This window comes from Drosophila guanche, unplaced genomic scaffold (assembly GCF_900245975.1).
Source record: "Drosophila guanche unplaced genomic scaffold, DGUA_6, whole genome shotgun sequence".
Taxonomy (NCBI): domain Eukaryota; kingdom Metazoa; phylum Arthropoda; class Insecta; order Diptera; family Drosophilidae; genus Drosophila; species Drosophila guanche.
The window spans coordinates 2,897,181-2,911,497 of NW_022995755.1; the positions used below are offsets into that span (position 1 = coordinate 2,897,181).

At 47.9% G+C, this 14,317-nt stretch overlaps 4 protein-coding genes across 4 annotated transcripts; all 4 read left to right on the forward strand.

Annotated features, from left to right (window-relative positions):
• Window positions 1–5,666: 5,666 nt before the first annotated feature.
• LOC117589828 lies at window positions 5,667–7,137 on the forward strand. Its single transcript, XM_034282059.1, has one exon. The coding sequence runs from the start codon at window positions 5,772–5,774 to the stop codon at window positions 6,651–6,653; it is 882 nt and encodes a 293-aa protein (XP_034137950.1). The 5' UTR covers window positions 5,667–5,771; the 3' UTR covers window positions 6,654–7,137.
• A 1,139-nt stretch (window positions 7,138–8,276) lies between these two features.
• On the forward strand, window positions 8,277–10,001 carry LOC117589778 (phenoloxidase-activating factor 1). Its single transcript, XM_034281975.1, has 3 exons — window positions 8,277–8,565; window positions 8,627–8,798; window positions 8,870–10,001. Exons 1-3 carry the CDS (start codon window positions 8,347–8,349, stop codon window positions 9,847–9,849), a joined length of 1,371 nt encoding a protein of 456 aa, XP_034137866.1. The 5' UTR covers window positions 8,277–8,346; the 3' UTR covers window positions 9,850–10,001.
• A 457-nt stretch (window positions 10,002–10,458) lies between these two features.
• On the forward strand, window positions 10,459–12,348 carry LOC117589779 (proclotting enzyme). The gene is made up of 4 exons (XM_034281976.1): window positions 10,459–10,729; window positions 10,803–10,971; window positions 11,037–11,823; window positions 11,879–12,348. Exons 1-4 carry the CDS (start codon window positions 10,532–10,534, stop codon window positions 12,285–12,287), a joined length of 1,563 nt encoding a protein of 520 aa, XP_034137867.1. The 5' UTR covers window positions 10,459–10,531; the 3' UTR covers window positions 12,288–12,348.
• Window positions 12,349–13,005: 657 nt separating this feature from the next.
• LOC117589896 lies at window positions 13,006–14,218 on the forward strand. The gene is made up of 2 exons (XM_034282167.1): window positions 13,006–13,026; window positions 13,541–14,218. The coding sequence occupies exons 1-2, from the start codon at window positions 13,006–13,008 to the stop codon at window positions 13,925–13,927; spliced, it is 408 nt and encodes a 135-aa protein (XP_034138058.1). The 3' UTR covers window positions 13,928–14,218.
• Window positions 14,219–14,317: the final 99 nt, after the last annotated feature.

A 14,317-nucleotide genomic window follows, 5' to 3' on the forward strand; every position in this document is an offset into this window, starting at 1 on the left:
TCGTGCCATAATCGATAAGTTGAGCTCTGAATGGGGCTGCGAATGGACCTTCGACGAAAGGCATAAGCCACATCAAGTATACGCAATGTGGCACACCGAGAAAGAGAGACAGAAAGTGTGTGTGCGTGAGTGTGTTTGTGTTCAGCAAAGCATGACTAATGACAACTTTGGTCAGACATGTACATGCCAGCAGTACGTTACGGGGGGTGTGGGTATATATCATTTCGCTTAGCAAATAACAAATATCAAAGCCAGAGCAGGAACAACATTTAGCGGAGCAATGGCGACGACCAGAGACAGAGAAATAAAGATAAATAGTGTTTGGAAATGTTTTCCATGTTTCACTTTTGCTGATGGAGAACGTTGGACACTCGAGCGAGACGAAGCTCATGGGAGCAAACAGAATTTGTTCAAAAAAAAAAGGTAAGGACTACCCAAAAACCAATGAACAATTCCCTTCGCCCAGGAGCAGATGCTGTTGCATGTGCGTGAAAGTGGTCAACGTGTAACCTTGCATTTAATATACCTTGGAAGCATCTATCTCTAGTCGCCGCTCTGTCTTTCCTTTTCTCTTTCTCTAGCTTTATCTCTCTCTCTCTCTCTGTTTCTCTGTGGCGCATAGCGAGCGCATTTGCAACATTTATTGAGTCGTTGAACGAGTTGAATGAGTTTGGGTTTTTATTTTTAAACGCTGGCTGGCTGATGGAAGAGCTGCCTCTAGAGCACACGGACCTAACGGACCCGCACGGGGGCCATACGGGTTAAATATTGATTTACGACCACACACGCACACCCTCAGTGGGAGAGAAGTGTGGGAGTTGGAGAAGAGAAAGAGAGCATATACTTGGACCCTGGGCGACCGCAAAACAATGCTGCAAACTGGAATTTGTTTTTCAAATTATGACCAGGCGAGAATTTCTATTTAAATATGCAATATGTTCCACCCCTGGGGGCTTGAAGGAGTTTGAGTATAAAAAGTGGGCAAGTGGTGATTATCAGAATGTTTGATGCTGTTCCAGCTTTAGCCTCAACTGAAAGATGGAACCAAAGCATCTTCAAACAGCCCGAAAATGCGCCCCCAATGCTGCCTGCCATCAAAGCAGTCGAACGCATGTGAATGAGGCTTATTAAAAGAGGTCCTGCCTGGCCGTATCCAAGGCCAGTTGCAGAACCGATGCAGGTCCAACATCAAAAGGAAGCTTAGTGAATGAATTTCGATTTGGATAGCATACATTACGCGTCCATGGCTTCGGCTTTAAGCGAAAATTGAATGTCAAGTGCAGGGCAAGAAGGGATTGTCTGCAAGCATGCAAGATGCTCGTGTCTGAAGGCAAGAAAGACCTCGACCATGAAGGAAGCGATGCGAGTCAATGCCAGGAGTCTAGAGGCAGGTAAAATGCGCAAATTGGTTTCACTTGGCAGGGCAAGCGTGAAAGCGATGTTCTCCTGGTGTCTGGGTGTCCGGGTGTTCGGGTGTCCGGGTGGTAGCAGAAGGACCAACACTCGACTTTTGCCCAACGCCACAGGAAAACTTTACGCAACTTTACTTTTTACTTGCGGGAAAAGTTTTTGCGCCTCACGTTGCACATTCGACTCACGGCCGACCCACATGGCGGATGACAAATGTGCCCACTGCTGATTCGCAAATCGTTTCCTTCTCCAACGTGTAGCATTAGAATAAAGCAGAGCTGCAGTATGACTGAGATGGGTCTGGGGCTTAGGACTGGCACTCGACACCCGAGGTGTTGGTAATCTGTTCTCCGGTCTCGATTATTATTACGGTGCGTTGTTTGCGTTGCCCTCGAGTGTCATAATAATTAAATGGAATTAATGCCAAGCCAGCCAGAAATTCATCACGCCCACAATCAGTGGTGCTCCTGGTGCGTGCCGCTCTCGCTTTGTTATTCAAGGTGGCAGGCTCATTTGTAGGCCAGTCTGGCAGCGGGTCCTGCCTCAAGACCATCTCTGGCGGTGCCTGTGTGCCATCCCTTTGTCCGTTGCCTTGCCTTTGTTTACCTTATGGATTCCTGGCCTTGAAGCATGGATAAGGATGCCAGGTTTTCCTCAGTGTGTGTGTCGTGTCTCATAGGGAAATCACACCCACCCACACACTCTGATTGGGGGTACAGGAACATTTCCACGAGTGCTTTTCATGCGTGTCTTGCCTTTGGCCTTCTCGCTGCCCACGCAAATGTACCAGGCCATCCATGTATGCTTTATGGCCCACACCCGTTGTCCAATTCTAGGACCCAAATAAACAGGAATTGAATATTTAAGCTGATGGTTAGGCCTACACTTATTTATCAATGCCAGTAGCTCGACTCGACCCCAACTATGATTTATGAAGCGAAGATTTCCCTCCGACAAATTGCCTGCAGATGGGTCCACTCAAAAGTCTTCACAATTCCATTCCGGCATATTTTAATAAATTAATCAAAGTTTCTTGTACAAGAAACGAAAAGGTACAAGACCAGCAGCATAGTCAGAATCTAGCAAAACCACAAAACAAATTTGAAAATCCGAAGAATTTCAAACCGCAGAACCGCAGAATTTTTTCAAGCGTTTCAGACTACACCTTTAACTGCCAGCAGGAGTTGCATACAAAGAGAATTTCCCAATCTGTCAAGTCACTCACAAAGTCGACCTTGGTTGGGTATAAAATACATACAATTATTTGTAGCTCCAAATAAACGTCTGCATCCTTTGTGCTGCAAAAATTCCAGACATTTTGTGCAGAGCTCCGACAGCTGGAAAATGGTTAAAGTCCTGAAAGCAGACCGGACCAGATGCTACAAGTACAACAGTTACCAAAAAATACACTGCGAGAAGAAACTGTGTTGAAAAATGGAGAAGTAACTAATGGAATATGGTCTTAAAGGATAATAAAAAGTAATATGAAACGGATAAATATTTCTAGTAAAAAGTAAAGCTTTCACGACTAATTTTTAAGCTGTATTTTATATTACGCCTACTTCTTCCCAGTGCAGTTCATGATTTAGAGCTGTGACTGTGACTGTGCCTGTGTGTAATTGTGTGCACTTGAGTGGTGCTCTGATTTATGTACTGACAGAGAGCAGCATACACGTACGAGAACATTGCACTCGAATATACGCGAGTTGATGATTGATGGCCAGGGCATTGGGTACATCAATCATGAGTCTCCAGCCTAGGCGATAATATGATGGATATTCAATAGACAAGCAGCACTAACAGCTAACAGCTAACAGCACTGGCTCCAGTCGCCCTCTGACATGCCCTGAAGGTTGTGCATTCGAAATGAGGCGTTGGTTTCGGTGGCAAGCATTTCAGTTGCAACCAAAATTCAGAAGCGAACATTTTACATGCAAAAATACTGGCTTTTGATTATGTATGCAAAGAACCTCGACACGAGTTCAAAGTGCATTCACTGGTTGCTGGCGCTGCTAGTGCTGCTGCTCCCGCGGTTAGCCAAGTCAAACGCATAACCGAATAAAGTTCGGGCTTAACCCGTTGCTCTTCGTTGAGTTCCAGGTTGTATTGGATTCCTGTGAATGCAGCATAAATATACAGATAAACATTTTTGATGTGCCACTGTCGAGTTTTCTTTCATCTGTACTTTTGGGGAGGACTTTACGAGCCGTTTAAAATTAACAAAAAGTGTTGTGGTTCTCTGCTGCATAGCAGGTGTCTCCCCAGTCGTAATACCATCTAAAAGACTCTCCGATTTTCCTTGCTACAGTTTTGTTTACTTTTTCCGTTTGATGTTGGGGGGCTGCTCTCCATTTGTCGAATGCTTAAAGACATTTGAAAATGATTGGCTTTTATGTCAATAAGCGTCTCCGTTGCCCTTACTTGCTTCTATACAATTTATCTTGATTTTGGTTTCGCTTTTTCCCCTCGCTTTTTTTTGCCCTCAACATTTTCATTCTTTTGGTTTCTTGTGGTCGCGATATTTTGTGGTAGTCTGTCGAGTGTGTCGTTATTTAAGTGCCACAATAAAATACAATAAATATGCATATACATCATGTATACACACGTATGTATGGATGTACACATATGTATGTATAAATTTATAGTCGCTTTTCAGTAGACCAAAAGAGAAGAGCCAACATTTTTAAGGCCCTCAGCTTTTGGTCACTTAAAGTTTTTATTCTACCAAGAAGGGAGCTTAAAGTTACACTTTGATTTCTCAATGCTGGGCCTGGCAGACCAGCCGGTAGCACTGATGCCATAAATTTTCGAGGCCGCCTCCGCATCCTGCCACATGAGAGGCTCTTCTCGCCACGAAATTAAATTAAAACGTGTACCTCTGCTGCTTCAATTTTCACACCGCAGCAGAGGTTGAGGTATACGAGTTTTTTTTCTAAACACAATTTACGATAACTTGCTAAACATCGAAGCGTAAAAAAAGCATTCGTCACTCATTTTTTGTGTGTGCATAAATCTAAATTTGAACCTTTTTTCGGGTTGCGTTTCTTTTGTGCTGCCAACTGGCACGCACAATTGATTTATGAATATTTATTGCACACATGCGGAAGGACCAGCACAACACACACCCACAAACACACATCCACACTCTCTCTCACACACACACAGATACGAATTTTCCGTTTGATTAGTGCAGGCGCACGGCGATAGGCAACAATTTCGTTGGCGAAATTAAAGTCTGCCACGGCAGGCGGCAATAAAATCAAAGCCATAAAAGCTAATGAGCCCGAAAACTCGTCGCCATTGTCCCAGTCATCCACTGGAGGCTGTAGGCACTCCCCTTTACCTTCGCCCCACTCACCACAGAATGCGTATATGTATATGTAATACATGTAAACGAGCATAATGAAAATCGGGGCCATCTTGATGCGCCTGCACTCTTTCATCAAATCAAACACGAAACAATCTGTGTGGCCCAGAACTCATAGTGTATATTGCTTATGTAGATGTTAGCCTTGCCAAATAAAATTATTATTTTTGGTTACATAAATTTAAAATATTTTGCATCCTAAAGAGATTTATTTCCCTTTCCCTTTCCACTCGAAATTTGTAATAATAAGTCCCTAAGCAATGGATATCCTACAGTCGTAACATCAACTATTCCATTCCTGCTTGCTTCAGTTTGGTTTAGACCATAAAATGATGGCGATCGACGGCTATCTGCGACAGTGAATGCCATAAAATTTACGCAAATTGTTGTTTTTCCTGATGCCGATGCCTGATGCCCGATGTCAACGTAGATGCCAGATGCCTGAAGCTACTTGCTTACCGTTATTGCCTGCGAGTGTGCATAAATCGAGCAAAAATGCAAGCACAAAATAAATGTATGGGAAACACGGTAAAAGCAGAAGAACCGTGTGGCCAGGCAACGGATTTGTACGCTGATAATAAAAAGAAATTTTTGCGCATACACTGAGCGAGTAAGCATACAAAAGCAAGGTCAAAGTCACATGAATAAATCTATGAAAATGGGTAGAAATCACAAGAGCACCTGTGCTCTTTCGGACCCAAAAAGTCATCCAATATGGTGGATAATTTTGTAAATCTGAATCAACTGAATACTTCCAATGACTTTTGGTTTAGTGTGCCAAAAAGAGTATGTTCTTTTTCCCATTCATTGTGATGTTTTTTTCACGGTGTACACCTGCCTTAAGGGAAACTGACTGACTGACACTTTTTGTGTGCTAGCTGACAACCATAAGTAGAACTAAAGTCAAACGAAATCCCACTGTCGAGCTAAACACACAAGCAAATCGTAAACATTTGATCCCTCGAAATTACAATAGAAATTCCAAGTGCCCGAAATGGAAACAAACCATAAAGATGCCTCGAAGCAAACAATGGGCAGCTCCTTCTGGGAGGACCTGTGGCCCCAGCTGTTGGAGGAGAATAAGTGCCACATTGAGAGCAAGTCAGTCGCCTTTTATGTGCCACGCCAACCCTTCAGTGCGCTCCACTTCCACTCCTACCTGGCAGAGGCGGGATATCCGGACTACGTGCTGCCCCACGATATGCGCTGCTGCGAGGCTGCCAAGCGGCAGGAAGCCGCCGAGGAGGAGGCACAACTGGCGGCCAATGCAGAGACGAAGGCAAGACAGGACGCTGCCAGTGTCGATACCGAGAGATGCAGCTCCCATCCGGCCATCCAAAGCGTGGACAAGATGGTGAACCAACTGCGGGCAGAGCAGGAGCGTCGCCAGAAGTTGGCCTACGAGTTCGCCAACCGCAAGTATCCCTGGACCATGCAGACGCCCAAGCACGAGCTGAGCTTCGAGGTGACCACCGAGCAGCGAGTCTGCTTTGTGCAGCCCATGGAGAAGAAAATCCTCGACGACCTGCTCGACCACGAATGCAAACTGATGATCATCGATGTGGGCAAGGATGTGGAATTGAAAGATTGCCAGCGTTGGATAAAGTTTCGGCCTTACATTCAAATGCTGGCGCTAGTGCGAACCGCTCAGATGGAGCGTTGTCTTCAGCTGCTGGGCGTCTTGCACACTCTGGTGGTGGAGGAGAGTGCCGGGAACAGCTGGCACGATGAGCTGGAGGCCTCGCTGCGCAGTGGACTGAAGCAGGCCAAGCGGCTGCACATCCTCAGGGCTTGTGGCGAGCCTTTTCTGTTCGTGTTTTCGCGGTTCCGTGGAATTTGCACCTGCGATACCTACGGTGTGCTCCGCCGTCTCTAGAGCCATACACAAACGCACACACGGCGGGGTGGGGGGATTCTTGGATGGCTAATTTGAATCGACACTGATTTGAAGTGCCATTGCTGCCTGACGGAGCGTTCGCTCCAATTAGGCGGCCCACATCGAGTGCAGTTGGACGCACTTCCAGCACCAGCACCAGCACCAGCCCAAGTCCCAGAACCAGTCAGAGCCCGGAAGCACTGCACACCTCAATGTTGCCGGGAATGTGCCAGTCAGCCATGTCGAGTGGTGTCAAAATGCCTCCGTCAAACTGCCAAAGTTGAGTCCCCGCGTGGGACCAGCCATTTATAATTTTATTTGCCAACAAAAAAGCAGCGAACATTTCGCGCCAAATCTCAACAAATTATTACAAAGCTTTGCAAAACTTGGAACTGATTATAAAAGTTGCGAACAACAAGAGGGTGAAGCGGGAAAACCCCGCAGCTGAAAATTGTGTTTTAGAGTGTGCGGGAGAGTGTGCATGAGGCGGATGTGGCCACACGGATCGATGGCGCTTTTCCTTCTGTTTTTTTTTTTTTTTTTGCTTTGTATCGCTTGGAAAAGTTTCTGGCAAATGCGTTGTCGCTACTTACAGAAGTACACAGAAATCATTTTCAATAGACATTCGCATAAACCACCTTGCATTATGTTATTAAAAGTTGCCCCCCAGCCATGCCTGATAAGAGCTCCAAGTTTTATGCTAAAAAGTCCCCGAAAAATAGAGATGTGCGTGGAAAGGGACGTGCTTTAAAGAGAGAAATACAGAATGACAGTGGCACACATAACACTAATAAACAAATTTTAATGTATATGTTTGCTGCTCATTTATTTGGATATATAAAACTGGTTTTCATTTTTTTGCATTTACTTAGAAGAGCTTCCAGAAATGAAGCAACCTGGCGCCCAGTTTAATTTCGGTGCTTGTTAGAGACATTTTCAATAATTATACGAGTTTAAAATGCACTTTAAAATTACTTTAATCTCCTTTTAAATATTTACTTTTCAATACCGCTTAGTTCTGAATGCGGAATGGAGAAGAAATTTTCAAAAATGTTCATAGAAATCAGAAACCAGGAATTCAATTTTATTTGATGTTGCAATTGCATATTGGCCACTGCATTTATTACGCTTTGAATGGTAAGGTTAGTTTTTGCCAATGCAAATCAGCAGGCAGGGCTTTATAATTGTATTATTAAACTTTGAATTTGAGTTGGCCCTGTTCCAGAGTGGTATTCCCAGAGCGTAATGTGACCCATTTCGAATTCGTTTTCGAGGGGTAACCAGTTGTGGATCCAGAGCTCAAGCATATAACCGATTCACCCACCCGGAGCTTTCCTGATAAGCTGACTGAATAAGAATATATAAATAAGTTGACCCCTCGCTGGTATTTGAGTATTTGAGTGTTTGAGTACGGGAGAATTTGAGTTCCTAGCAGTGGGCAAAGCCCGCAGCGAACCGGGCAAAACGGCAGATGGCGGGCCGTTCTACAACCTCTAGAGAGCTAATAGTCGCCAGGGAGAGAGACTGAGACTATGTACGTAGGCTTCGCTATCTGATGGATCATCTGTTGGAGAGAGCAATGGAGAGTGCAGCCTAGCTAGTTTAAGTGTTAGTCGCTTTAGTCGATTTGTAAGTGCAGTCAACAGTTTCAGAGTCAGTACTCGCTGTACGCTAATCCACATCGGTTCTCGTAATGGCAATCGCATCGCTACCCCTGCTGATTATATGTCTTTGGCTGTTTGTGTGTCTGGAATCGGCCTTGTCACAGACTGTGCCGTCACATAATTGCGGGGATCTGTTCAGCTATATGCGTCGACCGGATGGTTCACTCATCGGAGTGTTTACACCCCTCCAGGATGGACTCACCAGCCTCGCTTGGTCTGTGACGTTCACGGCACATGGCTCCAATCAGGTAAGCAGAGATCGATCAAGAGATATTCCAACATCAGCTGAATGATTATTTCATTTCGTAGGCGCACACTGTGAGCAGCATGGGGGGCTATCCCGACAAAGAGAGCGCGTTCGAAAAGATGCGAAGTGGCGGGCGGGGGCAGGCCTTTGTGAGATTCCAGGACTACGGCAACGAGCTGCCAAAGCTGATCAGGGCGGAGCTCAATGGTCACGTCTACTGCAGTACCTCGGATTGTAAGTAGCATCTGTGGGCTGCTCCTCTCTGTACATGCTGATGAGTTTCTCTTTCTCTTTCTGCTACACAGATGATGCACCCTCCAGTACAATGACACGCGGCTGGCAGGCATCTGTCTCGGGCAGCAGCGTGCCGAGGACTCCTGCGACGATGCCAACGCGCAACCGCTCAAGGACTCCTGCGACGATGCCACCACACTTCTACACGGGCACCAATCCCTTCCTGAACAGAATCAGAACGGGCACACAGTTGACAGTTGCTCCACGAATCGATCCCGATCTGTCAGAGTGCGGGGTGGAAGGGTTTGCGGCTGCCCAGGCCGGAGGCGAGACCATAACCCGAGGACGATTCCCCTGGCTGGGCGCTCTCTATGAGGACAACGGCCCAACGCTCAAGTACAGCTGCGTGGTGTCGTTGGTTTCCAAGCGTACGGTGATAACGGCGGCTCACTGCATCCACGGAAAGAAAGCGCTGGACATTTGGGTCTATGTGGGACGGCATGACCGCAACACCCATCCCGAGAGCGGAGCCACACTTATTCGAGCTTCGAGCACTCGCACACCGTCGCAGTACGACGGCAATCCAGTGCCCGACTCGGATGTGGGCATCGTTGTGCTCGACACTGAGGTTGTCTACACCAACTACATTCGACCCATCTGCCTGTGGACATCCCGCACATCACTGCCGGCCAATGAGGGCGATGTGGGCGCCGTCGCCGGTTGGGGCCTGGACGAAAATGCCGTGGAGACGCGCTACCCCAAAGCCGTCAATGTGCGCGTAGTCACCCGGGAGCAGTGCCTGACGGACATGAAGCGAGCGGAGGACTTCATCACGCCCAACACTCTGTGCGCCGGCAACAGCAATGCCCATGGCCCCTGCCTGGGCGACTCTGGTGGTGGTCTGATGATCATGCGCAACGGCCACTGGACACTCAGGGGCATCGTCGCTCTGGCGCCGCGAAAGGGACTGATATGTGATCTGCGCAAATATGTAATCTACTGTGACATTGCCAAGCATCTCACATGGATCGAGAGCAACATAGTGTACTAGAGCGGCAGTGGATTGACTGATGAGTGATGAGTGAGAGGTGAGAGATGAATGAGTGAGTGAATTTTCCGCCCCAAAGTGTAGTAAAAATATGGTTAGATCGGTTAAGCGGAGAGATGTGATGCGTTTCGTCCAATAAACAATACTCAATCGGCTTTAGCTTTTGTTTGCATAGCAATTCCCACGTTTATTATGTATGCGCGGGGGTTTTTTACTCAAGAGCAGTCGATCAGAATGGCTTAAGGGTAAGGGTAGCCAGGAGTCGCTAGGTTACCGATAGGACTTGTAACAACTGGACAAAGAATAGTTCTGTGTATACGTATAACAATTAGAATGTGTCTGAAGATCTCTTTCTGCATGAATTGGTTAGTTTTGATTACAAAACTTCCACACTTTTGTTCAACTTTTAGCAATATTTTTGCTGTCTGAAATAGCGGGAATCATTCAGTCGGTATCCGGGTACTGGTTACGTTCCAACTGATCGCTTGTTGTGCGTCTTATTGGCACCGCACGATGCGGAATTTCCAGTTTACTCAGTGAGTCAACAACCCGTCCCGAGAGCGGTAGACATGCTGCTGAGAGTCAGCTGAAGCTGGGGCTGGTCCGGGGCTGTTTTATTTACCCATCGACGCTTGTCGCGTGCGCAGTGAGCAAACGGATCCATCCGAACATATTCCGGCAAGGTATGGGGCTGAAATTAGCCATAATTGTGACGTTAATAGCATTGGCCAGGTGTCAGCTTCTGCCGGAGAACGCGTGCTCCGACTACTTCCAGTACGTGAACGATGGCTACGAGGGCCTGCAGGGGGAGGTGACCCTCCCAAGCGTGGTGCGGGGCCGCAACCGCATCGACGTGCGCCTCACCCAGCGGGGCGATCAAGATGTATGATGGATTGCTATAGCCGTCTCCAGCTGAAACCCCCACTGATTGCTTTGCCTCCTTCGCCCTTCCACAGCCCGCCTCCGTTGGCACCCTGCGGCCCTATCCGGATGAGGAGGCTGCCCGCTCATCTGGCGGACCAGCGAAATTTCGCATCAGCCTCCGGCCCGACCCCTCCACTGGTCTACTGCCCAAGCTGTCGCGTCTCTCCTACAACGATCTTTTGCTTTGTTCGGCCAGCGAATGTGAGTATTCTGCATTTCGGTGGCTGGGATCTGGCTGTGTGACTCACCCAATCATTGCTTTTTAGATGGGCCCCCCAATAGCTTCTTCAATCGATTCTACGAGATTCATGTGAGTGGACAATCGCTGAGGCCTCAGCGGCCACTTCGTCCGTCCTCCGTGTTCGATCTGTTTCCCGGGGAACAGTCCGATTTGGAGGTGAAAACGCTGTACTATGGCAATCCCGCGCAAAATTCGTTTCCCTCCTGGACATCGGTGTCGCCAGGCGGCGCTGTGTCTCCCGTCTGGCGGCAAAATTGGCAGACTGTAGCCCCAGCGCCTGCCCCTGCACCAGCCCCTGTGCCAGTTCCAGCTCGACGTCCACCTGCCACTGCAGCGCCCACTTCATCGACTGTGTTCTGGCAGCCACCAGCCACACCACAGGCAACCACCACCACAACCATAGCTACACAGCCAACCCGCGCATGGAATCGATTCAATCCCCAGTCCGCATCGACACCAGTGGAGTGTGGCCGCGAGGGCAGACTCTCTCCCTTCATACACCGCGGCAAGGAGTTCCCGCGCGGACAGTATCCCTGGCTGTCGGCAGTCTACCACAAGGAATCCCTGTCGCTGGCCTTCAAGTGCGGCGGTTCGCTGATATCAACCAGCATGGTGATCACGGCTGCCCACTGCGTGTACAAGATGCAGGAGGATCGAGTGCTCATCGGATTGGGTCGCTACGACCTGGACGACTACAACGAGGATGGGGCCGAGATGCACAATGTGCGGCGATTGTTGTGGCATCCAGAGTTCTCCACACGAGTGGTCTCCGATGCAGACATTGCTCTGGTCAGCTTGCAGCGCCCCGTAACGTAGGTTCCATTCGATTTTCTTTCCATACTTTCTCTATATTTTGCCTCTTTGCAGCTTTAATGACGTCATTGGGCCCATCTGCCTGTGGACGGAGCAGGAGAGTGAAACGGTCACCAAGTCTGGCTTCATAGCGGGCTGGGGCACGGACGAGTTTGGCAACTCCAAGACCCAATATCCGCGGGTTGTCGAGGCCGAGATAGCCAGCGCCACGGACTGCATCAGCACCTGGAAGGCCTCGGCCGTCACCGAGCGCACTCTCTGCGCCGGCAATCGGGACGGCTCCGGGCCCTGCCTCGGTGACTCGGGCGGAGGCCTGATGATCCGCCGGGACACACACTGGGTGCTGCGTGGCATTGTCTCGCTGGGCGAACGTGGAACCTCCGGCCGTTGTCAGCTCAGCCAGTATGTGCTCTACTGCGACCTGTCCAAGCATCTCACTTGGATCAACGAGAACCTACGCTAGATCTGCGAAGAAGCAAACGATTTGTATACCATAGATTAAAGAACCCTAAGACACAACACAATCCAATTGTGTGGCCCGGACACAAGTCTGGCCAAACACGTTTGCCATATTTTTCTCTGGCTGGCAGTTTATTTTTGTTTGGTTTGGGAATTATATTTAGTATTAAGTAATGCTGCCAATCAGCTGGCAGAACGAGTTTTCAAACGAACCCTTACTCTCACACTGTTTATGCGGTACCAGTGTGTGTCAGTTGATCAACTGCCGTTTGTCACTTGGCATCCATCCATCCGTAGTCTCATTTGCCGTCATGTTGTGGAGTGACTCGGTGTTGCTTTTGATCGCTTTATGCGCACTGTACAACAGACTGCCGGAGGCTGTATTTTACGATGATTCTTTATATACTTCACAACCTTGTTTCTCGATGAAAATAGCTGAGACAATTGTTGGAATGGTTGAGGGTATTATACATTTAACAAACCGTGACCAAAGCAATACACAAGAAGCACTGAAAGGTCTCAATGAGACCATATCTCTGGTGGAGACGACATTGTACAGAATCATCAGGCCACTGGCAAAGAATGAAACTTGGAAGCTGCAGCTGGAAGTCATTTTGATGCGGGAAGAGACTGATCATCTACCAATGGCCTCCAATCAGCGCATCGTTGGTTGCTTCCATTTGCGTCCATCGCTTGTCCGATCTTCGTACCTAGTCCCGACGATGACAGAGGTAATTCTAAAGGTATGCTGGAGGTATGATAAAGTATGAAAAATTGAACATTCGAATTGAATATGTTGTGGGTAATCGCATGTCTAATGGAAACTCATTTGAGGAAGTGTTCTTAGCTAAATATTATTTATATTACCAGACTGTAGACTGTCCATTGATTAACTGCAGTTGCTTAAATATTTGGAGTTCGATCGTGCTGTATGTTTTACCTCCGGCAATTCAGTTGACGCAATGAGTTGGAGCAGTTCGTTGTTTTTGCTGGTCGCTCTGTGTGCCAGCATCTGTGCCAGGAATCCGCTGGCTGGTCAGTGGGAGGATCTGTCTGCGTTGGGCAGACAAGTACAGAATATCTTTCGGCATGAGATGGCAGCCTTTTCTGTACAAGGATGGAAATATATACAAGAGCCAGTCAGTGCTGGATGCAATGGCGATGTTTACCAAACTCAATGCCGCTATCCTCGATCTGGAGGCTAGTCTGGAGCGCATCAACGATCAGCAGGCGAACAGCGATCAGTGGGAGCTGTAGACAGCGGAGGAGTGGAGGCTCTGTGCGGAAGTATTAGTGGAAAATGTGAGACAATCTACAGAGGGCAAGGGCACCTCTGAGGCCACGCACCTCACCCATGAACTCAACACACGAAGCGGTCTCCGGCTACATGCCTGCCAGGAGGAATACAGCTGGCTCCAGACTCGATATCATTTTGAATTGCAGAAGGCTCTGGAGATCTACCAAAACTCTACCGAAGTCCTGATCCAAGCAACGATGACTTTTCAGATTTTCAGGAATGAGTGCTACAATGCCGTAAGAATAGTTCTGAAGGGACTCAGAAAAGTGCCTGAGGAGCTCAACCGATTTCGGGACCAGGCCGAACACTTGCTGGCTCTTCGTGAAGAGAGTAATCAGTGCTTGTAGCAGAGATTGGAGGAATGCGCCAGGGAGAGGGTTACTGGGGAGTGTCAGCTGCAGGACATCATCGAGCAGTACGAGGAAAGACCACGAGTCTCTCCAGAGACACAACTGGAGAATCAGCAGCAGCTACTTCGGCTGTAATGGGAATATACATTTCTTATGACTATTATAGAGTATTTCGTAAACACACAGATCTCAATGGAGTTATTCATTGCCAATTCGGAAAAAGGAATTCCACGCGCTGGCATAATTCCCAGCTAAATGCTAAGACTCAGACTCAGACTTATAGTAGAGCGTAATAGATTCGAGTAGCTGCGAGTAACTACAAATACTCAAAGTATACCTAGACAAGTGGATCGCTCTATGTGATCATTTGGTAGGCAGCGTTCATTG

Coding starts and splice junctions, on each gene's coding strand:
- LOC117589779 (XM_034281976.1), top strand. CDS start 10,532: ATGGGGCTGAAATTAGCCATAATTGTGACGTTAATAGCATTGGCCAGG. Junction 10,730..10,802: donor CCCAGCGGGGCGATCAAGAT/GTATGATGGATT, acceptor GCCCTTCCACAG/CCCGCCTCCGTTGGCACCCT. Junction 10,972..11,036: donor GCTTTGTTCGGCCAGCGAAT/GTGAGTATTCTG, acceptor ATTGCTTTTTAG/ATGGGCCCCCCAATAGCTTC.
- LOC117589778 (XM_034281975.1), top strand. CDS start 8,347: ATGGCAATCGCATCGCTACCCCTGCTGATTATATGTCTTTGGCTGTTT. Junction 8,566..8,626: donor CGGCACATGGCTCCAATCAG/GTAAGCAGAGAT, acceptor TTCATTTCGTAG/GCGCACACTGTGAGCAGCAT. Junction 8,799..8,869: donor CTACTGCAGTACCTCGGATT/GTAAGTAGCATC, acceptor TCTGCTACACAG/ATGATGCACCCTCCAGTACA.
- LOC117589828 (XM_034282059.1), top strand. CDS start 5,772: ATGGAAACAAACCATAAAGATGCCTCGAAGCAAACAATGGGCAGCTCC.
- LOC117589896 (XM_034282167.1), top strand. CDS start 13,006: ATGACAGAGGTAATTCTAAAG. Junction 13,027..13,540: donor TGACAGAGGTAATTCTAAAG/GTATGCTGGAGG, acceptor TGGGAGCTGTAG/ACAGCGGAGGAGTGGAGGCT.